General features: G+C 43.7%; 1 protein-coding gene across 2 annotated transcripts in view; it reads left to right on the top strand.

Annotated features, from left to right (window-relative positions):
• FERMT1 (fermitin family member 1) overlaps positions 1 to 25,905 on the top strand; it is a 138,491-nt gene that overhangs the window by 105,105 nt on the left and 7,481 nt on the right. For both annotated transcript variants that reach the window (XM_030196311.1, XM_030196312.1), the window contains exons 11-13: positions 9,364 to 9,470; positions 11,062 to 11,283; positions 22,199 to 22,323. In XM_030196311.1, coding sequence (XP_030052171.1) covers positions 9,364 to 9,470; positions 11,062 to 11,283; positions 22,199 to 22,323 — 454 coding nt within the window. The remainder of the gene's footprint in view (positions 1 to 9,363; positions 9,471 to 11,061; positions 11,284 to 22,198; positions 22,324 to 25,905) is intronic.

Below are 25,905 nucleotides of genomic sequence, written 5' to 3'. Positions count from 1 at the left end.
AATTTCAAATATAATAATTTGAGGGACTTTGTTTTTAATTGCAATTTCACAAACCAAATTCTTATGACAAATCAAGAAAGATGAAATATTGTTCCATAATAGCTGCAACAGCAAATAAACGTAAAGAAATACTGTAGTACCTAATATTCATCTATAGTCCACTTCTTATCTCATGGGAGGCCAAAAAAAGAAGAAGAAGAATTATGTATATCGACATATAGAGGTGTATTTTCAAAGCACTTAGACTAAGAGGGGCATAATCGAAAGGGGCGCCCAAGTTTTACTGAGGACGTCCTCGCAGGACGTCCCGGCGAAGGGGTGGGGAAACCCGTATTATTGAAACAAGATGGGCGGCCATCTTTACTTTTGATAATACGGTCGGGGACACCCAAATCTCAACATTTAGGTCGACCTTAGAGATGGTCGTCCTTAGAGATGGCCGTCCTTAGAGATGGTCGTCCCCGATTTTTGGCTATAATGGAAACCGAGGACACCCATCTCAAAAACTACCAAATCCAAGCCCTTTGGTCATGGGTGGAGCCAGAATTTGTAGTGCACTGGTCCCCCTGACATGCCAGGACACCAACCGGGCACCCTAGGGGGCACTGCAGTGGACTTCAGAAACTGTTCCCAGGTGCATAGCTCCCTTACCTTGGGTGCTGAGCCCCCCCCCCCCCAAAACCCGGCCAAAACCAACTACCCACAACTGTACAACACTACCATAGCCCTAAACTGTGAAGGGGGGCATCTACATGTGGGTACAGTGGGTTTCTGAAGGGTTTTGGAGGGCTCACATTTACCACCACAAGTGTAACAGGTAGGGGGGGATGGGTCTGGGTCCGCCTGCCTGCAGTGCACTGCACCCACTAAAACTGCTCCAGGGACCTGCATACTGCTGTCATGGAGCTGGGTATGACATTTGACGCTGGCATAGAGGCTGGCAAAAAAATATTTTAAAAGTTTTTTTTGAGGGTGGGAGGGGGTTTGTGACCACTGGGGTAGTAAGGGGAGATGATCCCCGATTCCCTCCGGTAGTCATCTGGTCAGTTGGGGCACCTTTTTGAGGTTTGGTCGTAAGAAAAAATGGACCAAGTAAAGTCGCCCAAGTGCTCATCAAGGACACCCTTCTTTTTTCCATTACCGGTCGAGGATGCCCATGTGTTAGGCACGCCCCAGTCCCGCCTTCGCTGCGCTTCCGACACGCCCCCGTGAACTTTGGTCATCCCCGCAACAGAAAGCAGTTGAGGACGCCCAAAATTGGCTTTCGATTATGCCTATTTGGGCCACCCTGGGAGAAGGACGCCCATCTCCCGATTTGTGTCGAAAGATGGGCGCCCTTCTCTTTCGAAAATAAGCCTGTTACTAACTTATGCTTTGAAAATGAGCCCCCTAGTATACTGAAGCAAGGGGAACAGGAAACGACCTCTATGGAAACACAAAGGCAATAAAACAAAGTAGAAGAGACAACAAGAGTAACACTGCTGTGGCGTCCTGTTGAGACTCCATGACACTTTCTGGCTTCTTCAGCACTATTTTGCCTTCTCTGAGAGTTCACATTTAAATATGGTACTCACGCTAGGTTATTTTCCAACATCCATCAGTGTCTCTACGACCCCTGGGGCAGGCAGGTTTGCTACGCCGAAACATGGTCCCTTGTCGGGTCCATACTGGTGCAAATAAAGGTTTTCTCCTGGACAGTTACCTGTGTGGGATTTTTTTGCATACACTCCCAGAGCTGTTACTCTTGTTGTCTCCTCTACTTTGAATTATTGCCCCCTGGAATATCACCATATACCTTAATCAAATTCCAATGAGGGTTACTGCATTAACAAAAAGGGGTAATTTTACAAATGTTGTTTTCACATGTAAAAGGGATATTGTAAAATTGCCTCATGGTTTACATGCATAAATGAGCACATGGGACCAGGGCACTTTATAGAATCATGCATAGTGCCAATTCCTGGACTCTAACGTTAGGCACCAGCAGGGGCGTAGCCAGACTTCGGCAGGAGGGGGATCCAGAGCCCGAGGTGAGGGGGCACATTTTAGCCCCCCCCCCCCCCCCCCCCCAGCTCTACCACCACCACCAACAACAACTTTGACCCCCCCCCCCCTGCCAACAACCCTCTCGACCCCCCTCCCGCCACCAACTCTCCCCCGCCATCACCGTTGCCTACCTTTGCTGGCGGGGGACCCCAACCCCCACCAGCCAAGGTCCTCTTCTTCCTTCGTTCTGTTTCTGTGAGTCTGACATCCTGCACATTACGTTTTGAAGCGAGGGCAGGGCAGTGAGGGGGAATGGAACGCTGGAGGCTGGCTGACGTCATCAGATGTTACAAACCCAGGCAGCCAGACAGCGATGGAATGTTGGAGGTGCAAATTATTATATTGTATACATAATGGACTCAACACGAATCGTGTTTTGGCCGTGAGGGCTTCAATTGAGAAGTGTGCCTGTGTATGTTATATTCTACTTCAGTTCAGTAGTGGCCGCTTCGGTGTTTGATACAACAGATATTAGGTCATTTCAGACACCATAGAACGTGGAGAAGTTCAATTTGTACACTATACAGGGACTCCTGAGGCAGGCCCTCATGGCCAAAAGACGATTCGTGTTGAGTCCATTACATATTTTTGAATAATCTCTTTGAGTCCATTGGATGTTATTTCCACATCATCCTTTGTGTCACCTTTGCTGTGTTTGCAAGCTATTGGCAACATTAGCGCATGTCCATTAATAGAAAAAAAAATAGAAAATGGGCCATTTTCCAGCTGCAGTAAAAATGGCCTTAGCACGTGGCAAAAACCGTGTAAAGGTGCGCTAAGGCCACTAGTTACCACAGCTTAGTAAAAGGTCTCCTTAATATATAGCCATTGCTTTTAACAGATTAAGAGGCCTTTTTACTAAACTGCAGTAAGCATTAATATGTGCATACCGCAGAGTAAAAGGCACTACAGCGGAGCAAGCTCAGGCGTCCTGTAGTAGTCTTGTATTTGTTGTGTGCTACCCATGTGTTAAAAAATAAAAAATATTTTTTAGCGCTGGGGCAGGTCTGGGGATGGAGCCCAGTTCTAATCAGTTAGTGCAGCTGCATCACAACGCGGTAACCAATTAGTGCAGCTACATTGCCGCACACAATCCGATTAGTGCATGGATAGCTTGGAAGCCCTTACTGCCTAGAAAATAGGTGTCAGTAAGGGTTCTCGCGCTATTAGCCACACACTAATAGGGAAATTAGAGCGTAGCCATTATTAGACAAAATGGGGCCATTTTACGACCACTCTAAAAGTGGCCTCAGCATGCAGGAAAGCCCCGCGCTGGGGCTACCGCAGGCCACTTTTTAGCACAGCTTATTAAAAGGGCCCCTATGTCTGTAGGAGTTTTATGCAATTTGTTATCCATGTTTATTTGTTTCTGGCTCAGAAAGTGGATGATATGGGTGATAAATATTTTAAAATAAAATTAATTTCCTTATGCCATCAATAACATTCCAGCTCATTTTCAAAAGTGATCGCCGGCCATCTTCCGACACAAATCGGGAGGTGGCCGGCGATCTCCTGAACCCGGCCAAATCGGTATAATCGAAAACCAATTTTGACCGGATTCAACTGCTTTCCGTCACGGAGCCAGCGAAACATCAAGGGGGCATGACAGTAGGGTAGTGAAGGCAGGACGGGGGTGGGACGGGGGCCTGCTCACGAGATAGCCGGCTTTGCCCGATAATGGAAAAAAAAAAGCCAGGCTTGACGAGCATTTCGCCAGCTTTACTTGGTCCCTTTTTTTTCACGACCAAGCTTCAAAAAGGAGCCCCAACTGACCAAATGACCACCGGAGGGAATTGAGGATGACCTCCCCTTACTCCCCCAGTGGTCACCAACCCCCTCCTACCCAAAAAAAAAACTTTTTTGCCAGCCTGTATGCCAGCCTCAAATGTCATACCCAGCTCCATGATAGAAATATGCAAGTCCCTGGAGCAATTTTTAGTGGGTGCAGTGCACTTCAGACAGGTGGATCCAGGCCCACCCCCACCCCCTACCTGTTACACTTGTGATGGTAAATGGGAGCCCTCCAAAACCCACCCAAAACCCACTGTACCTACGTGTAGGTGCCCCCCTTCACCCCTTAGGTCTATGGTAATGGTGTAGAGTTGTGGGGAGTGGGATTGGGGGAGATTTGGGGGGCTAAACAACCAAGGGAAGGGAGCTATGCACCTGGGAGCTATTTTTTTTTATTTTTAGAAGTGCCCCCTAGGGTGCCCGGTTGGTGTCCTGGCATGTGAGGGGGGCCAGTGCACTACAAATGCTGGCTTCTCCCATGACCAAATGCCTTGGATTTGGCCTGGTTTGAGATCGCCGGCATTATTTTCCATTATGGCCGAAAACCGATGCCGGCCATCTCAAACCCGGTGAGCTCTGACATTTGGCCGGGCCCAACCATATTAGCGAAGAAAAAGATGACCAGCCATCTTTTTCGAAAATACGGTTGGCTCCGCCCACTTACGGCACCATCCCCGGAGATGGCCACCCATAGAAATGGCTGGCACGGTTCAATTATGCCCCTCATTGTGACCTAAATATTATTCTAATTGTGATGTTCAAACAGTGTGCATTATGTTATGGTACTTATTAAAGATGAGGACAAGCCCATATTCCCCTGGATGCTATATAGTGCGACCAAAATTGTGCATGCAAATCTGGTTGTATTCTGGATTTGTGCACGCAATTTATTTACTTAACAAGTCAATGAGCACTGATAATTGCCACTTAACAAGCAATAATTGATACTAATTGGCATTAATTAGAATTTATGCACACAGCTTGCTAGACATATTCTGTAAAAGTTCTGCACATAAATTCTAATGCACGCTGCCAAAAATGGGGTGTGGCCATTGGCGTGCAATAGACGGACTGTGGGTATTCCGAAAATCTATATGCGCATGGTTATAGAATACACCTGCTCCATGCCTAACTTAGGCACCGGTGTTTACACCAAGTTTTACTTGACGTAAATGGATATGCCTAGAGTTAGGCGCAGGCATGGCCACTAGGTGTATTCTATTAACCACACCTACAGAATACGCCTAGGCGGAAATATTTTCAGCACCAATTTTTCAGGTGCCATATATAGAATCTAGTCCATTATGCTTTATTTTGTACTATAATTGTTGTGTAAATTTAATGAAATCTACTTAAGCCAACCTGATAAAACAGAGAGTTTCAGACACGTTTAGCAAGGTCTGCATGGGACAGATTCTATCTTAAGGTATTTTGGATATACTGGGTGCACTCCTAACAAAATGTTAAACAAGAAAATATTATTGCACAGCATTTGGGATGTTCATCATCATAAGAATAGTTATGATATCACAGGTCAGTGTTATTTCATGTGCTTTTCCTGTGACACCTGGAATGTGAAAGCTTGCAAATGTATGTTGTTATTTAGAGAAAGGATCCGAACAGGAGCAGTGCATTCACACAGAATCTGAGTGTAGTCCACAGTGCATGGTATCACTGCAAACCACTGTCTCAATAGGCTTTAGTTTCTCTGGTATTCAGCAGTCCTAGGGTATAGACTGTGAGAACATTTAGAGCTGCGTGAAGCTATGAACAGCCAGGCTACAAGTCTGTTCCAGTTTATTTGTGTTTGCCGGTGGCAATGGAATTGTGAAAAATCATGCTTTGTTTTCTTATACACTGGCAGGAGCTGCCTAGAATTCATTCACATTAAAATCTTAGAACAGTTTCAAGAATTTGTTTAAAGAATGTAAACAATAAAATACTGCTAAATTTCCGCAGTAAGCGTTTTTAGTTGTTTTGTTTTTTTGTTTAATCCACATGCCTCGATACTTTTTAGAAATCATCTTTCACTGCAGTGCTTCGCAAAACTGTTACAATAACATTAGTAGAGCAAGGAAGGCATCTCTGTGCTCCCATCAATTATTACGATCGTGGATTATCTTCTTGTTTCTCAGCTGCTTGCTGTGGCATGTCTCCCTTGCTCTGTGGCAAACCTCCATCAAATATTTTTGCCCCCAGCCATGTCTCTGCAGTGCGAGCAGTTTAATGTAATTAAATTTGCTTTGTGAGCAGTTGCAGCTATAACATTTCCTCTAGGTATATGCAGAAGATGAAAGACAGACCTAGAAAAATACAGGCTTCCTTTATATCATGGATGTGAAAAATAAAGAATTCACAGCACAAATGTAATTAAAAGGGCAAATGTAAACTATTAATATATCTAGGAACCCTTATATATAAAATATTCTTGAAAGGCTCTTTCTCCTAGGTATAATTTGAAAAACTTCTCAAGATAGATATACACAAAGGAGGAAATTCTATAAATGGCACTCAAAATTTGGCGCGGAACGGTATTCTATAGCAAGCATTCTGGGATCGGTGCCCTTTAAAGAGTAACCAATAGTACCAGGATTCATGCTGAACTTGGGGTGCGCGTGCGAGGAGTTACATCAACTGAACCACCAAGGGAACCTGGGCTTGGCTTTCTCCTTTGACATCTCACTGGGCCCAACTGTGGCGTGGCAACAGAGAATAAACCTTCCTTGCTGAGGTGCTGTAGGGAGTTTCTGCAAAGCATGAGGAGGCTAAGGGTCAAGGCCCAACATGAAAGTTAAAAGGAATTTAATCACTGGAGAACAGGGTTTACTGGTTACACAAACATGCAGAAGTACCTCTGGGTGTTTGAGGAGTCCCGTCAAATGCAGGATTTGTGTTGGCACCAGAAGAATTGTGAGTTCTGTTCAATCCTATCCTGTTTTTTTCTCTTACTCACCCGAAAGTTTTTTCTTTAGAGTCAATTTTGGATACAATAATTTCTTTGAGAGCATCAAAATCTATACAAGTTGGTGAACTGCATCAAAAAGTTTTCAAGTATGGATAAAATATTTCTTATTTGGAATCAGAAATCAAACAGGTTTGGAAGGACCTTCAAGAACATGATGATAAGAAGAATGTACTGTGACTTTTGGAACACAAAGTCACTGATTTATGACAAGAACATAAGGAAGAGGAGACTTTCAGCATTATTCTAGAGGCGAGAAACCTCATAATACTAGTGGAAATAAGGATGAGGATACCAGATGAGCAGAACAATGTCTTCTGCATTAGACAATCTTTTGGCAGGCACTTGCAGGTATTGCAAATGATTGTTTTGTTGGCATCATAAAAATGTGTATCTGAACTAAAGGGATGTGTTTTCTATATAGTCCGTGATAGGATTGGCCTGGTCATGATGTTTAAAAGAGAGTAAGTCATCATAGAAACATAGAAAATGACAGATTTCAACCATCCAACTTATTTTCAAAGGAGAAGGGCGGCCATCTTCTGACACAAATCGGGAGATGGCTGGCCTTCTCCTAAGGCTGGCCAAATCGGTATAATTGAAAGCCGATTTTGGCCAGCTTCAACTGCTTTCCATCGCAGGGCCGGCCAAAGTTCAAGGGGCGTGTTGGCAGTGTACCGAAGGCGGGATGGGGGCATGGTTAAGAGATGGCCAGCCTCGGCCGATAATGGAAAAAAGAAGGCCAGCCATGACAAGCATTTGGCCGACTTTACTTGGGACCTTTTTGTTCATGACCAAGCCTTGAAAAGGTGCCCAAACTGACCAGATGATCACTGGAGGGAATCGGGGATCACCTCCCCTTACTCCCCCAGTGGTCACCAACCCCCTCCCACCCCCCAAAAAAGTTTAAAAACATTTTTTGCAAGCCTCTATGCCAGCCTCAAATGTCATACCCAGCTCCATCACAGCACTATGCAGGTCCCTGGAGCAGTTTTCAGTGGATACTGCAGTGCACTTCAGGCAGGCGGACCCAGGCCCATTCCCCTCATACCTGTAACACTTGTGGTGGTAAATGGGAGCCCTCCAAAACCCACCCGAAACCCACTGTACCCACATCTAGGTGCCCCCCGTTACACATTAAGGGCTATGGTAGTGTTGTACAGTTGTAGGTAGTGGGTAGTGGGGTTGGGGGGCTCAGCACACAAGGTAAGGGAGCTATGCACCTAGGATCAACTTCTGAAGTCCACTGCAGTGCCCCCTAGGGTGCCCGGTTGGCGTCCTGGCATGTGAGGGGGACAAGTGCACTACAAATGCTGGCTCCTCCGACAACCAAATGGCTTGCATTTGGTCATTTCTGAGATGGATGTCTTTAGTTTTGAAAATCGCCGAAAATCAGAAACGTCCATGTCTAGGGACGTCCAAATCTAGGGATGGCGAAATTTAAGGATTTGGATGTCCCTGACAGTATTTTCGAAACGAAAGATGGACGTCCATCTTGTTTCGAAAATACGGGTTTCCCCGCTCCTGGATTGGGACGTTTTGCAAGGACGTCCAAATCGAAACTTCCGTAAGGCACTGAAAACACATCTCTTTAATAAGACATACCATAATGACATAATTGGAACTGTAATTCACCATCATTTACTTAATAATCCCTTTATCATACTGTTTAATTTTGATATGTAATCCATGTTCAATATGTGATACCAATTGTATATTTTCCCTTTTTTACCTCACTGTTCATTTAGCATTCATGTTCTATATATATATTACCAATTGTATATGTATTCTGAAATGACATAAGCCATGACGGAAAATTGTAAGCCACATTGAGCCTGCAAATAGGTGGGAAAATGTGGGATACAAATGCAACAAATAAATAAATAAATAAAAATGTCCCTCAATGTCACACAATGGAATGATTTACTGTCTCAATGCTCTATGGATTTAATGTTGACAAGTATTCAAAAATTAAATCAAATAGTAAAAACAACTCAGGAAGAGGTAGAAAGAAACAAATACAAGAATTAAACAGCAGGAGCACAGGGATTGATTCTGAAAAGAAATATGAAGAACATATGCAAAATATGGAAAAATATAAAATGGAAATAAGAGCACAAAAAATTCTAAATTCAAGCATGATGAGCAAGATTACACTGGTGGGTTTGCACCATCCAGGCAAATTCAAAAAAGGAACAGATAAGCGCCGTGCTGATACATCCTAAAATGCAGGTGCCATCTTGGATTTCTGACAATTCTATCCTGGTGCATTATGGACCTGCAGCGCCAATTTCATTGGTTAGAAATAAGGACTACAAATACCACACTGCATTGGGAATGTAAGCAACTTTAAAACCAGGACTGGTCTACGTTATACATACTGGAACTGAGTGTTAGCAGCTATGTATCTCACAATTTATAACAAGCATTTTCATAACAGTATAGAAGTAATTATGTTACAATGATTCCAAATCTGAAAGTAAAAACACCACAAGATGAAAACATTTAGTCATAGCATTGATCCTGAATAAATTATTTCTTGTACTGTCTTCTTTTTCATCCAGGGTGTGAAGTTGTACCAGATGTAAATGTGGCAGGGAAAAAATTTGGAATTAAATTACTCATTCCTGTTGCAGATGGCATGAACGAAGTGTGCCTTAGATGTGAGAATGTGAGTAAAGCACCAAACTGTTGATACTAGATATCTTTCATTCGCACGTATTTCTCTAGATTTGTCTTCCTTCCTATTAATTGTGTCTGAAATATTTGAAAACTGTCATAGGATAACTTTCTGCTTCTGCTGTAAATAAACTCAAGGAAGGGCAGTTCAGATCTATGACAAATATAAATGAGAAGCCTAGGCATCCATGGATATCTGCAGTGAAGATGGACTTGTTCTGCAGAAATAAGCCCAAACCTTAAAAAAAAAATTTTTAACTCAGTCTCTGATAACACATTTCATAGCTTAATCTTTCATTGAAAAAAATTACTTTTTGAAATTTATTTATATTACATTTGTATCCCATGCTTTCCCACTCATGGTAAGCTCAATGCACAGGCAATGGAGAGTTAAGTGACTTGCCCAGAGTCACAAGAAGCTGCCTGTGCCAGGAATTGAACTCACTTCCTCAGGACCAAAGTCCACCACCCTAACCACTAGGCCACTCCTCCACTCAAATGTCATTGAAGTCTGCTAGTTAGTTTCATGGAATGTCCTTTATTCTGGTATTTTTTTATGTGATTTTGTAAACTTCTATCGCATCTTCGTCTCTTCTCCAAACTGAAGAGCCCTAAGCTGCTAGACACTTCCTAATAAGAGGAGTGTTCCATCACCTTTACCCCTTTTGATGCCTATTTCAAGCCTTTTCTATAAAGAACAGTAGGCACCTACCTTTCTTTACAGTATAGTAGGGCAAGTGGCACAAATTGTGCTTATAGTTAAGGTCTGATCATTTACACAAGCCTTATAACTGGTAGAAATGCTCATCCCTAGAGGTTAGAACACATGTAAATTACTCTATAATCTAGACACATATTTGCTTGGTCCACTCATGCTTTGCCCAAATTCCACCCATACACATGTCTGATGGCAAAGTATTCAATAAGAGGTCATTTATGATAAGTGGCCACTAAGGGGCCCTTTTACAAAGTGTCGGTAAGCCCAACGTGGGCTTACCACATGCTAACCAGGAACTACTGTCGGACCAACGCAGCCACCGGCAGTAGTTCTGCCTCGAGTGTGCGCCATTTCTGGTCGCCAGAAAAGTATTTTTATTTTATAGCACAGCACTAACCTGGCGGTAACCAGGCATCGCTGCATGCTGCCAGTTACCACCTGTAACTGTGGGAGCCCTTACCGCCATCTCAGTGGGTGATGGTAAGTGCTCCCCCCACCCCACATGGCCATGTGGTAAGAGTAATCTTACCGCATGGCCATTTTTTTAGGGTCTTTTTACCCGCTGTGGTAAAAAGGGCCCTGGCGCATGGGAAAATGGCCCCTGCCACTACCTCAGGGCCTCTTTTCCTGCAGCTTAGTAAAAGGACCCCTTAGACACCTTAGTGATTAGATTATCACCATTTAGATGCATTCCTGCCCCGTAAAAACGGTGGCTTCTTATAGATTTCAACATCATTTTGCTGAGTAAAAGAAAGGACAGCTTCAAACTATGAGTGGCCTTTACTGTACCATCATGATCCTAGAGAAATGTAAACCCATATTCTTTGTATACCTTTATACTAATTATAGTGTATTTTTTACATAGGAAAACCAGTATGCTAAATGGATGGCAGCTTGCATTTTGGCCTCTAAAGGAAAAACGATGGCTGATAGCTCATATCGTCCTGAGGTTCATAATATTCTTTCATTTCTAAAGATGAAGAACTGTGTGGCTGTTCCTCAGGCAGCTTCTGATCCTGACAATGTGGACATCAAGCCTGAATGCTTTGTGTCACCACGCTACACCAAGAAATATAAAAATAAGCAGGTAAAGTTCAAGTTGTGGGCAAAAGTTGTTATTCTAAGTAAAACACATGCTCAGCTGGGTCTGATACTCAAACATATCACCACCATGTTAAAAAGAAAAGTGTAGCAGGCCAAATGAAAGCCTTGGGCTGGTCATAATCAGGATTTTATATGCAAACCAACTGCTAATTGTAATGTGAAAAGGGAACCAACACAACAACCCCTGGCCCCACTGCTAGCCAGGATTTCCAGATACGAAGGGGGATCATTTTCAAAGCAATTAGAGTTACAAAGTTCCTACAAAGTCTACGTGCTTTGAAAATACACCTCGCACATGCCTTTACAGTTGAGGTAGATGGTCTGCAGACTTCTTGAGTGTGGTATTTACTCACCAGATTTATGGCAACGACCAAAGTAAAACTATGCGGGTATTTCACTTTGATCATTTATCTCCTCATGAGCCATTTCTGCTGCCTTAAAGGCAGGTAATTTTTTTAAAGAGGGAGCAATATGCATAGTTTTGAATATATAAAACCACATGCATCATTGCCTTCACCATACTTTGCCATGATGGCCGACAGAAGAGCAGCTCCTTGAGAAGCTCCCTCGCCAAACTCCCAAAAACCCAGACGAACTGACTACCTGGGCCGTCCTGACCGGACCGGAACGGACCGGGAGGGAATTAAACCACGACCGAATCCTACCGCAGTGGTCCTAGCACTGAATAATCCAACCAGGCAAAGTTCGGGAGGGTAACCGGCGAGTCTTGGAGGAGCTGACCACGCCACGAGGCCCATCTGCCTGCAGGCGACCAAGACCCAGAGCAAGCGGAATCGCTGGGTCACCCAAGCAGCGAAGAACGCCCTGACCGCACCGGAAGGGTTCGGACAGTGCCGAAGCCGAGGCCCTTAAAAGGAATCAGCAGGAATCAGCTAACCTTCTTGAATCGGAGGACCTGAAGGCAAACGCCAGGTCTGATTCTCCGGGCCGCAAATCGAGGAACGACCAACAGCGGGAAGACAACAAGCAAGCCGAGGCTGACCTGGCGGCTCCGAGTGATCTGCCGAAAAGGACGCCGCCGAACGCAGAGCAACGGAGCTGCAGAGCCTGATTCGCCGTAGAGCTGACCCTGCTGAATCCAGTGGGACCGCACGACCTGACCCACCGAGCCCAACGCAAACAGATGATCAACCGGCGACCTGAGGCCACGCAACGCCGAAGACTGATCGAGACGCAGGAACGAGCTCAGAGGATCGCGGGGAGCAGGTCGAGCTCTCCTTTGACCAAACGACCGTGCTACTGATCGCCGCTCGGGCCGCCAAGGACGACTGCTGACAATCAAGACCGACTGTGAGGGTCAACCTGCCTGAACAAGATCTACCTGCTGTGGCCGAACTGAGTATAAAATACCTGCTCACTTTAACTGCATGCATGCACTGCTTAGCTTTAACATAATTTAAAAATCCTCGCTTTATCCTGTTTTGCTATGCTTACTTTTACTGAAAGCCACTGTTGCCATGCTTTAAATCAAACTCCCGTTAAGATTAATGCAAATGCAAATATTACCTCATTTGCCTAATAAAGAATTGTTGCCAAACTTTCAGTGCAGGCTTGCCCAGCAATAATCCGTTGCCAAGCTCTAAATTAAATTGTTGCTATAATTAAATACAATTATAAGCACTACTGCGCATGCCTAGCACTGAACCGCTGCCAGCTTTAAACTAAACTGTTGCTAAGCCTAACTGAAAACGTTAGCACTATCTCGCTTGAATTGTAGCCAAGCTCAAATACAATTGTAAACTGTGAATTGCTCAAATGTTAGCTTTAACCTAACTATTGCTAAGCTCAACTGACAATGTTAGCACTAACTTGCTTGAATTGTAGCCAAGCTCAAATGCAATTGTAAACTGAATCGCTCAAATGTAAACCAGACGCCTAACTACCACAGCGCCCAACACATAGACATGAACACCAGCAACACACTCATAACCATCCAGAGTCTCATCATACTCACTATATTCTTACACGCTAACACAACCCACAACCTCGACAGCAACAACCCCACCACCCACAATACGCACAACACTCACACACACACAATGCACGCCCAAAACAACAATCATCACAACCCAACTACATATCACCAATCCTACGCACAATATTTAAACAACCTACCAAATCAAAGACACAATAACCAACCAACTGGAATAAACCCCAGATATGCACACCACCGGCAAAACAAGGAAAATAATGACAACAGTAATCTCAACCACCGAATAAACAGACAATTAATAAAAATAAACACATCAAACCCCACCATGGAACCACATCACCCAATCCAACTAGGATACATCAATGCAAGATCAGCAGTAAGAAACTCAGTAGACATACTAGATTGGATCATCACAGACAAATTAGACCTCTTATTTATCACAGAAACCTGGTTCCACAGTCCCACAGACCCAGCCATCTTACAAGCGTGCCCACCAGATTACAAAATCACGCACTGGACAAGAAATGGAAAAAAAAGAGGAGGCGGAATAGCGATAATATACAAACCTGAATTCACCATCACAATCACAGGCGAATCTACCTCACCACAACTTGAAATTGCATCGACTAGAATCAGCCATCCAAGCCTAATAGGACACCTTAACACAATCCTATTCTACAGGCCACCAGGAAAATGGCAAGACACCCAAACACAACTCATGGATTTCATCTCGAATACCTGCGTATCAGCCTCAAACATCCTCATACTAGGCGACATCAACCTACACCTAGAAAACGACACACTACCAAGTACACGAGAACTCAAAGAATTCTTAAAACTCTGGGACCTGCAAACACCCAACTTACAACCAACCCACGAAAAAGGACACACGATAGATATCATAACAAACAGATTCGAACCGGACTCAACTATCACACTCACTAACACAAGATGGACACCTACACTATGGTCAGACCACCATAAAGCAAATGTCACTCTTTACTGGCGAAAAACACAACTAAACACAATCAACAAACATGAACGAAAAACCTACACAACAAGAGGAAAAATAGACCCCACAACATTCTGGCAACAGATTTACCAGAGCGAATGGACCATAAACGCCAACACCATCCAATTCCTCCAAGAATGGGACGATATAAGCACAACAACACTAAACAAAATCGCCCCAGTCCAAACCAGAACATCACACAGGAAAAATGCAAATCCATGGTTCACCGAAGAACTGAAAAAACTGAAAACACAAGTCAGGAGACTTGAACGAACATGGAACAAAAAGAAAGACGAACAAACACTAAATGACTGGAAACAACTTCGGAGAAAATATAAATACACCATCAAACAGACAAAAATACTACACTATAAAACACTAATAGGACCAAACTACAAAGACACACATAAACTCTTCAACCTCGTGAACAAACTGTTAGACACCACACCTGTTACAAACAACAGCAAAGATATACCAAGTGTCGACAACCTTGCGAAATACTTCAAGGAGAAAATTACACTATTGCGACACAAAATACCTGCCAGCCCTATAGAATACACCACTCTCCTAGACTGCCTAGATCCAGAAGAAGGAACACACCCAGCAGACAGAACCTGGACCGAATTTGAACTATTATCAGAAGACCTCATCTCTAAAACTCTCAAAAGATATGCCAAATCCAACTGCAAACTAGACATATGTCCGAATAGCCTCATGAAATCTGCTCCTCAAAAATTCATAGTAAACCTAACAAACCACATAAACTACATGTTACAAAATGGACTCTTCTCAAAAGAAAAAGGAAAAATCTTACTCACACCAATTCCTAAAGATACAAAGAAAAACACGAACGAAATAACGAACTACAGACCAATAGCATCCATACCACTAATAACCAAGATAACCGAAGGCATGGTAACTAAACAACTCACAAACTATCTAGACAAACATTCGATACTGCATGATGCCCAATCAGGATTCCGTTCGAATCACAGTACAGAAACAGTATTAGTCACCCTTGTGACCAAATTCAAACAAATAATTGCAACCGGCAACAATATACTCCTCCTACAATTTGACATGTCAAGCGCCTTTGACATGGTTGACCATGAAATCCTACTACACATACTTGAATACTTTGGCATCGGAGGAAGTGTCCTGAACTGGTTCAAGGGGTTCTTAACCCTGCGTTCGTATCAAGTGACATCAAACTCAACCACGTCCAAAGCATGGATACCTGAATGTGGAGTCCCACAAGGATCACCTCTTTCACCAACCATATTTAACCTAATGATGATCCCTCTAGCGAAACTCCTATCAAGCCATAACCTCAACCCATATATATACGCCGATGATGTGACAATATACATCCCATTCAAACAAGACACCAAAGAAATCTCCAACGAAATCAATCAAAGTCTACATATCATGAACACATGGGCAGATGCATTCCGCCTGAAACTAAACGCAGAAAAGACCCAATGTCTGATACTCACCTCCCAATACAACACAACCGAATACAACGTGATAAACACACCAAACCTAAAACTTCCAATCTCAGAAACGCTAAAAATCCTCGGTGTGACTATCGACCGCCACCTAACACTTGAAACTCACGCAAACAACATAACCAAGAAGATGTTCTTCAGCATGTGGAAATTGAAAAGGATAAGACCATTCTTCCCAAGATTCGTCTTCCGCAGCCTAGTGCAATCCCTCGTCCTCAGCCACTTGGATTACTGCAACTCATTATACGCAGGCTGCAAAGAGCAAATACTGAAGAAACTTCAAACAGCCCAGAACACAGCAGCCAGGCTCATCCTCGGAAAACCTAAATATGAAAGGGCAAAACCACTGCGCGAGAGACTACATTGGCTTCCACTCAAAGACCGCGTTACTTTTAAAATTTGCACACTAGTCCATAAGATCATTTACGGTGAAGCCCCAGCGTACATGACTGATTTAATAGACCTACCACCCAGAAACGCCAAAAGATCATCCCGAACTCACCTCAACCTTCACTACCCAACTTGCAAGGGGTTGAAATACAAGACGATATACGCGTCAACCTTTTCCTACATGAGCACAAAGTCTTGGAATACACTACCGCGCAACCTAAGAACGACTAACGAACAAGCCTCCTTCCGTAAACTACTAAAGACTCACCTGTTTGAACAAACTTACGGAAAAAGCCAAAACACTTAGAAACCACACTCACTGTTCACCAACTCAATACACATCCACTTCTGATCCCACATCCCTTTATCCAGTCAATCATTCACCTACCTACGGAACAATGTACCGTGATACTTTCAATGCCCTTTTTTTTTTTTTTTTTTTTTTTTTTTCCCATTGTCTCCCTCTAATGTTTCTATGTTGATGTCCCATTGTCATACTCCCATTGATATTCGAATGTCTCGCACAACTCTGTTCAATGTAATCCATAACTTAGTCGTAACAAATGTTTTTCTATTATTCATGTCTTATTGTAAGCCACACTGAGCCCGCAAATAGGTGGGAAAATGTGGGATACAAATGCAATAAATAAATAAATAAATAAAATACAGGGTGGCAAATAATCAAACAGCAACTATACAAGAGTAGATTATACAAAAGAATGTTTAAGAAATAATTCCATTAAAATCTAAAGCAGACCCAACAAGGCCATGTTTCACCTAAAATGGCTGTGTCAGGGGGGGGGCTTCGCAGATAACAAGCTCTGAGGTTGCTTGGATTTGGTAGAAGGTTTTTCATTTTTTAAACAATCTACTTCATTGTCATTTCTGCACACTGAGGCCTCCATACAAGACCCCTGATGCAGCCTTTTTAGGTAAAAAAAAAATATATATATATATAGCCATGTCAAGTCTGCTTTAGATGACTTTAATTGAAATATTTATTAAATTTTATTTTGGACAAATTACTCTGATACAGTTGGTCTGCTCTGTTGGTTGTCTTTTGACTGTAGACCACAGCTTCTCTTTTTGGTTTCTCAATTATCAAACAGCCTATTTCTATGAGTAAAAACCTGTTTTAACCCTCTGAAATGGCTTTTATTATTGCCCTTCCCTTGTGATATTGAAAATTAATAGAACAAAACTAAGGGGACCTTTTACTAAACCATAGTAGACACTAGCGCATGCTTACCACGTTGAAAAAAGCACTGCTGCTGGACACACTGAGGTGTCCCATGGTAGATTGCCCATCAGCAAGGTTCTGGTGTGGATTAGGAATTGGTTATTGGACAGAAAACAGAGGGTAGGGTTAAATGGTCATTTCTGTCAGTGGAGGAGGGTAAACAGTGGAGTGCCACAGGGTTCTGTACTTCAACCAGTGCTATTTAACATATTTATAAATGATATGGAAATTGGAACGCTGAGTGAGGGGATTAAATTTGCAGATGATACAAAACTATTCAAAGTTGTTAAAACACGTGCGGAGTGTGAAATATTGCAGGAAGTCCTTAGGAAATTGGAAGACTGGTCATCCAAATGGCAGATGAAATTTAATGTGGACAAATGCAAGTTGATACACATTGGAAAGAATAATCTGAATCATACTTACCTGATGTTAGGGTCTGCCTTGGGGGTCATCACTCAAGAAAAAGATATGGGTGTCGTTGTAGATAATAGTACGCTGAAATCTTCTGCTCAGTGTTCAGCAGCAGCCAAACAAGCAAACAGGATGCTAGGAATTATTAGGAAAGGGATGGTGAATAAGACCAAAAATACTATAATGCTTTTGTATCGCTCCATGGTACATCCACACCTTGAATATTGCGTTCAGTTCTGGTCGCCGTATCTCAAAAAAGATCTAGCAGAATTAGAAAAGGTTCAAAGAAGAGCGACCAAAATGACAAAGGGGATGGAACTCCTCTCGTATGAGGAAAGGCTAGAGCTCTTCAGCTTGGAAAAGAGACAGATGATGGGAGATATGATTGAGGTCTACAAAATCCTGAATGGTGTAGAATGAGTAGAAGTAACTCGATTTTTTACTCGTTCCAAAAGTACAGAGGACACGTGAGGAAGTTAACATGGAAATACTTTTAAAACAAATAGGAGGAAATATTTTTTTACTCAACGAATAGTTTAGCTCTGGAACTCTTTGCCAGAAGAGGTGGTAACAGTGGTTAGTATATCTGGATTTAAAAAAGGTTTGGACAAATTCGTGGAGGAAAAGTCCATAGTCTGCTATTGAGACAGACATGGGAAACAACTGCTTGCCCTGGGATTTGTAGTATGGAGTGTTGCCATAATTTAGATTTCTGCCAGGTACTTCTGACCTGGCTTGGCCACTGTTTGGAAAACAGGATTCTGGGCTAGATGGACCATTGGTCTGACCCAGTATGGCTACTCTTATGTTCTTATGAGGTGTGTCTATGGGCAGAGAGTAGGTATGCCCTACGCTAATCATGTAATATGGGTAACATTACTGCATAACATTACCAGTTAGCCAAGAGTCCTTAGAGCCTGCTAAATAGGTGGCGGTAAGGGTTGCTGCGGTAATGGCCATGCGCTAATTTGGAAATTAGCAAATGGCTATTAATGGAAAGGATTGAAAAGTGGCCATTTTACCACCACACTAAAAGTGGCCACTTCATGTGGAAAACTTGCACGCTAGAAGTAGTGTCAGCCACTTTTTTAGCGCAGCTTAGTACAAGGACGCCATAAATTACTAAATCTGATGCCTTGTGATACACTTTTTAATTTAATATAATTTAATGTAATTTAAATTTTGGTATTTATAATCTGCTTCACCATCAAGTTCTAGGTGGAGGACAATCAATCTAAAAGAGATACAATCAACTAGGATGCAGAAGCGTAGCCAGGTTGAAGGCGTGGGGACAGCTGACTGCTGACTGCGCCAGCACAGATTTTAAATGCACCAGATCATGTGAAAAATAGTCACCAGCACCGACGGAAGTCCATTTCCTGGCGACTCACTTAGCCACACCTCTGATAGGATGATCTTAAGACTTTTACATAATACAAATGCAATCAGTTCAATACATAACAATATAAAAGTCAGACAGAATTCAATATCCAAAATGTTTTTGAAAAAGCCAAGTTTCCACTAAGCATCAAAACCTCATATAGGGTTCCTTTTATAGTGCAGCAGTAGTGGTTCCCGATGCGGCAAATGCGACGAAGCCCATTCAGTTCCTTTGGGCTTCATCGCATTCACCATGCGGGAATCATTAACACGACTTTGTAAAAGGAGCACAGAGGGGGTCTTTTACTAAGGCGCACTCACGTTTTTAGCGCACGCTAAACATTAGAGACGCCAATGCATTCCTATGAGCCCCTCTAACATTTAGCGCACCCAATTTTAGCGTGCGCCAAAAACGTGAGCGTGCCTTAGTAAACGACCCCCTTAATTCATTGTCAGTCTAATTTCCAGAGGTAAAGAATTCCAAAGTTCTGCTCCTCTTCCAAGTATAGTTGTGTTGAATGTCCTTTCAGATGACATACCGAGTAAGTAGGGATTATCAATCTAACAACCTGCAAAGACTCCTATTTTCTCCTGGATCAATTGCTCTATACAGGTTTCAAATTTATATGTCATTGAACTGATTATGCATTCAAGTTTCATATGTGTATGCTAAAAATAGAACGCTATACATTTGGGCCTTTAAGTGTGCATATAGATCCCTTTAACAGTGAACTAGCAAGCAGTTAACATGAGCATGCTAAAATTAGCCTGTCCCATATTCAATCAAAGGACATCATCCCCCTGATTCTATAAAGGTTGCCAAAACTTTTGTGCACAAATTTAGGCACAGCCCCGATTTGTACATGCAATTTTAATAGAATAATGAGCCAATTAGTGCCAATAATTGGATTTTTAACAAGCAATTATTGGCACTAATTATATTTAATTGTGATTAATGTATGTAAATTTAGGTGTGGGATTCATGCCTAAAATTTACGCATAATTCAAAAAAGGGAGCACAAAAATGGGAGGGACAACAGGGCTGCTGAGAGAGGGGAGTAGGGGGGCAAGATTCCCCGGACCCGGCCTCCAAGGGGGCCTGGCACCAAGGTCTGTCTCTCCCCTGCTCTTGTGTGTCGGGACCCGGGTGATTGAGGTCCCGGCACACAGGAGCAGAAGAGAGACAGATCGAGGGAGGAATAGATGCAGGAAAGTAAGGGGGTGGCTGCTGCCCAAGGGGGGGGGAGTGGAGGCAACAGTGGCCCGAGTGGGGGGGGGCAGTGGCCTGAGTTAGGGGGGGTGATAGTGGCTGCGGCGGTCCTGCCTGGCCCGGCCCTGTCTCTTGGCAGCCCTGATGGACTGGCCAGCTTTTCTCAGCTGTTGCAGCTAGCCGCAGCATAGTTCCAAACATCCCTTCTCCCAGGATAGTCACAAACTCTTATTACCATCTTCCCCTTCACAGCAATGGTAGAATAACTAAATAAATAAAAGTGTCACCTTGTTATATTCCTTCAGGTTGTATCTGTTATGCAGAGCTTTTCCACTGCTCAAACACCTTCATTGGTCAAAATTCTGATCTGTGAATTGGTCTGAGAGTTCCTCTACCTGCATAGTTTCAGATACTCTCCCAAGCATCTAGTTCCCCCACAGCCTGCTCTGGTACAGGAGGCCCACCCTTAGGCTCTAGTCCTCATCTGCACTGATTGAAGAAATGGATATTTCTGGGCAGGGCCAAAGACTCCAGCTTGTCATAGGTCTAGAATCCTGCCTGTGTGCTCCCCTCATCCCTATGGCCTAGTGGTTAGTGCAGTGGACTTTGATCCTGGGGAACTGAGTTCAATTCCCACTGCAGCTCCCTGTGACTCTGGCCAATTCACTTAACCCTCCATTGCCCCTAGAACAAATAAGTACCTGAATATAATATGTAAACTGCTTTGAATGTAGTTGCAAAAAAAAAAAACACAGAAAGGCAGTATATCAAGTTCCCTTTCCCTATTCTTTCTCCTTAGCCCTTGGGGTTGCCCTAGCTGCGTTCCTTTTGCCTTCTGAATGCTTACTGAGTGGACTCCATATCTCTTTTTTAGGTTCAGTGCCATGATGCATTTTATAAAATATGCATGTAAATCACAAGTTTGCCCATGCTCTACCCAAGCTCTGCCCCCATACCCTCCTAGTGTACAAGTAAGTGCTGGCTTTTATCACATGAACTTTTAGGCATCACCTAATTTTATAGAAGCTTGTTTATATGTGGAAATCAGCATTTCACGTCCAAAAAATCATTTATGCTTAAATCATGTTTATTAAGCAAGTGGCATATGAAAACAATCCAACATGCTCAACAAAAAAAGCAAAAATCATTTATAAAATTACCCTGGATGAGAAGGAACAATTTCAACCAGGGCAATATACCCTAGTAAATCCCTTTCAAAATGGAAATCAATGATCTGCTTGACTTGGGATCACTTGTATTAACCAGGTTTGTGAGTGCACAATGTGAGACATTCCAATCGAGGGCAGACTGACCCTTCAGGCAACCGGGCAGTGCCCGAGGACCTAGAGCAGTTGGGAAGCTCCCCATTCCAAGCTGCCAAGGGAAACCGGTCACTGTGCCAGAATCGAGATAATATGTGGTTATGGTTTCTAAGGTTGCATGTGCCAGCTTTGAACTCCTTGATGTTCTATACATTTATTTTTCTAAAATAAATGTTTATGCTGCAGACATCTGGCACATAAACATCCATTTCCCTGAATTTTAGAATAGGTTCTACTTCAGTGGTGAAACTTGAGATGCCCTGACCTACACTCTCAATTCCTAGTTCTACAGCCTGTTTAAAATGGGGGTGCCCGTTAAAAAAATGATCATCTAGTTTGCAACAGTGCCGGGTATTTGAAAATTGCTCCTTAAAATGTAATGATAGACTTTTATGCAGTTGAACTGGATGTTCATTTAGCTCTCAGTTTACAGCCTGTAACTTTTGTTCTCATTATTGTACCTTATAGCTGGCAGCTCGCATTCTGGAAGCACACCAAAACATGGCACAGATGCCTTTGGTTGAAGCCAAGTTGCGTTTTATCCAGGCCTGGCAGTCCTTACCTGAATTTGGCCTAACATACTACATTGTAAGGTAATTATAATATCTGCCTATGAAAGAACCTTAATTAGGTGCCCTCCTATCACTAGTGCAAGAGAGACTAAAGGACCCTTTTACAAAAATGCATTCAATTTTGAACTTAACGTGCTTTACTGTTGTAAATTAAAGTGTGCCAAGAACAAAACTAACACGGTACTTAATGGGGTCGTGCCCAGCATGTAACCTGTAGTTACCGCATTGAGGGGCCCTTTTACTAAAAGGTTGGTGCATGGCAAGCCCAATCCAGAACTACCACCGAACTACCACAGGAGCCCAGGAATAGTTTTCACACACAGCGCTCACTATTTCTGGCGCTACAAAAATGTTTTCAGTTTTGTAGTGCTGCTGCTTACCCAGCGGATTAGTGTAGATGCTACCCCAAAAAAATGGTCACATAGCAAGTGGTTCACTTACTGCACAGCCATTTCTTTTCCCGAAAAAAGACAGCCTTTTACCTGCTGCGGTATAAGGGGGCCTCAGTGCGTGTCAAAAATATGCACTGACGCTAGCACAGACCCTCTTTTACCGCAGCTTAGTAAAAGGACCCCTAAAACATCCATTAGCGCAGAGTACTCAGCAGTTAGCACTTAGCACCTCCTATTTAGGAGGCAGTATGTAGTCCAGTGCTAACTGCACATTAGTCGGTTAACGCACGTAGTTATTACAGTACTAGTGGAACCATGCCCGTTTCCTCAACAATGAAACGGGCCCTAGGTAGGCTGTCCTGTAAGCTTTTTTTTCCCTCTCTCCCCTGCCCTCCCCTCCATGTCCAGCTATTCTTCCCTCCCCTCCATGTCCAGCGATTCTCCTCTTCCCTGCCCTCCCATCCGTGTCCCGCGATTCTCTCCTCTACTGTCCTCCCATCCCATCCATGTCCTTCAATTCTCCTCTGCCTTGCCCTGCCCTCCCCTCCCCTCCCCTTCCCTTCGTTCCTTCCTTCCCTCGATGTCCCACAATTCTCTCCTCCCCTCGATTTGTACCCGAATGTTCTCTGACTGGCTGGCTGGCACTGGCTTCCGTTCCATTCGTAACATCCCTCCTGACATCTGCTCACCTCCAGCGTTCCCTTCCCTCTCTTTGTTCCGCCCTCTGACGTCATTACATTTTGACACGAGGGTGGGGCAATGAGTGGGAATGGATGTTAAGAACCCAGGCATCCAGATGTAGAACGTTTGGAGGTGCAAATTATTATATAGGATGTTAATGGGGGATTCTACAAAAGGTGCTTACAGTTAGGCGTTAATTCTGCGCCCATGTTTTGACATAGAAACATGTTCTAACGAATGCAAGGCATCAAAATGGGGTTGAAATGGCAAATCAGTGTGGAAATAGGCCAGTTATAGGATAGCGCCTAAGTGTATTTGCACACAACTGCAAAGGGGGTGGGTCAGGGGCATTCCATAAAATTTGCGCGCAGTATTATAGAATACCGCAGATGCATGCTGAACTTGCATGCCAGGATTTACACCTGGTTTCAGTTGGTATAACTCTTCATAACCAGTGGCGTAGCTATGTGGGGCCACAGGGGTCTGGGCCCCCATAGCTTTAGTCCTGGACCCCCTGTCAATGACCCTCTCGACCCCCCCCCCCCTCCTGCCGCCAACCCTCCCCCCCCCCCCCCCGCCGCCATGGGCTACCTTTGCTGGTGGGGGACCCCAATTCCCGCCAGCCGAGGTCCTCTTCTTCCCGCGAAGGCTTCGTTCTGTTTCTGACATCCTGCACGTTGTATGTGCAGGACGTCAGACTCGCAGAAACAGAATGAAGCCTTTGCGAGAAGAAGAGGACCTCGGCTGGCGGGGATTGGGGTCCCCCACCAGCAAAGGTAGCCCACGGCGGCGGCGAGGGAGGGTTGGCGGCAGGAGGGGGGTCGAGAGGTTCGTCGGCAGGGGTTGTCAAAGTGGTAGTGGTGGCGGCAGTGGCAGCAATGGTGGGGGGGACGGCGGCACCGCGGGGGGGGGGCTAAAATGTGCCCCCTCACCTTGGGCTCTGGACCTCCCGTCCACTGAAGTCTAGCTACGCCCCTGCTCATAACCAAAGTTGGGCCTGGAATTCAGCACACAACGCTTTTCTATAAAGAGTGTTCACCCCAGAGTGCCCTTCATAGAATAGTGTTAGGTGGCCATTTTTTTCAGCGACCATATGTGGGCACCATTTACTGAATCTGGCCCCGAGTGCCAAATATTCTCCATGTCCAATCTCCACCCATGCCCCGCCCAGTTCTGTCCCCTTCCAAAAAAATGGCCTTATCAAGCGACTAACTGTAAATACAACACTTAGGCTGTTAACACATTTGTGTGCTAACTGTTAACATGTACCAAATCATGCAATAACAGCCTAACACACGTTAGTAAACGGGCCCTTAAATATTCCCTCTGCTCAGAAACAAGAATATGTGCTCCATACACAGCAACCTAAGATGTTTTTTTACTAAGTTCAGGTAGGAACAATTTTTAGTACTGCTGCCCTGATAACTCTCCAGTACCTCTCCACTCTCATCTCTCCCTACATTCCTCCCCGGGAACTCCGTTCACTGGGTAAATCTCTCTTATCTGCACCCTTCTCCTCCACTGCTAACTCCAGACTCCGTTCCTTTTATCTTGTTGCACCCTATGCCTGGAATAGACTTCCTGAGCCAGTACGTCAAGCTCCATCTCTGGCCGTCTTCAAATCTAAGCTAAAAGCCCACCTTTTTGATGCTGCTTTTAACTCCTAACCCTTGTTCACTTGTTCAGAACCCTTATTTTATCATCCTCACTTTAATATTCCCTTATCTCTTGTTTGTCCTGTTTGTCTGTCCTAATTAGATTTTAAGCTCTGTAGAGCAGGGACTGTCTCTTCATGTTCAGGTGTACAGCACTGTATACGTGTAGTAGCGCTATAGAAATGATGAGGAGTAGTAGTAGTTGTAATATAATTAGGACAGCAAAAATTGAATATTGCCACTCACCAAAGAGTAGCTGTATCCACATTTTTGGTGGCACCCATTATCCTGAGTATCTGAATTTTTTTGCCCATGGTAGCCAGCATTTTTTTTAAACTCTGATTGCTGCAGGCTCAATATTGGGTGGGAAGGGGTGAGGTTGATATTCATGTTAACTGTGGCCCAAAATTCTCCATGATAATCAACCCTTTCAGTTTAGCCAGTTAGCAGTGGTAATTTACTGTGCTCTGAACTTCAGCAAAGTAAGTACTCCTTTCCCAGCCCTATGAAGCCAATCATAGACACCCCCTATCTCTTCCCCGCCCCCAATAGGCATCTCCCTGACAAGGATTTCCTAAGGCCCATAGGAATCTACTCAGTAGTCAAAATACCGCCCACCAGTCCCCCAGCCAGGGCTGGCTTAAATTGCCTAGGATTGCAGTTTCTGAGAAACCAAAAGGAGAAACTGCAATGAAAGCAAAACAATAGATCCTGACAACCACACTAACTCAAAGAACCATCCCATCGGCATGTACTTACACCTGCAGAAATGGTGAGTAATTTTTAAATAATCTGTTTACTGGATAAGTGTCTTTTCAAAATTGCCCTCATTTCACAAGTGTGTACGAAATAAAGTTTAATATTTAAAAGTGTGA

This window comes from Microcaecilia unicolor, chromosome 3, assembly GCF_901765095.1.
Source record: "Microcaecilia unicolor chromosome 3, aMicUni1.1, whole genome shotgun sequence".
NCBI lineage: Eukaryota > Metazoa > Chordata > Amphibia > Gymnophiona > Siphonopidae > Microcaecilia > Microcaecilia unicolor.
Note: the sequence above shows the minus strand (reverse complement) of the source record. Positions and strands in the feature narration are given on the sequence as shown.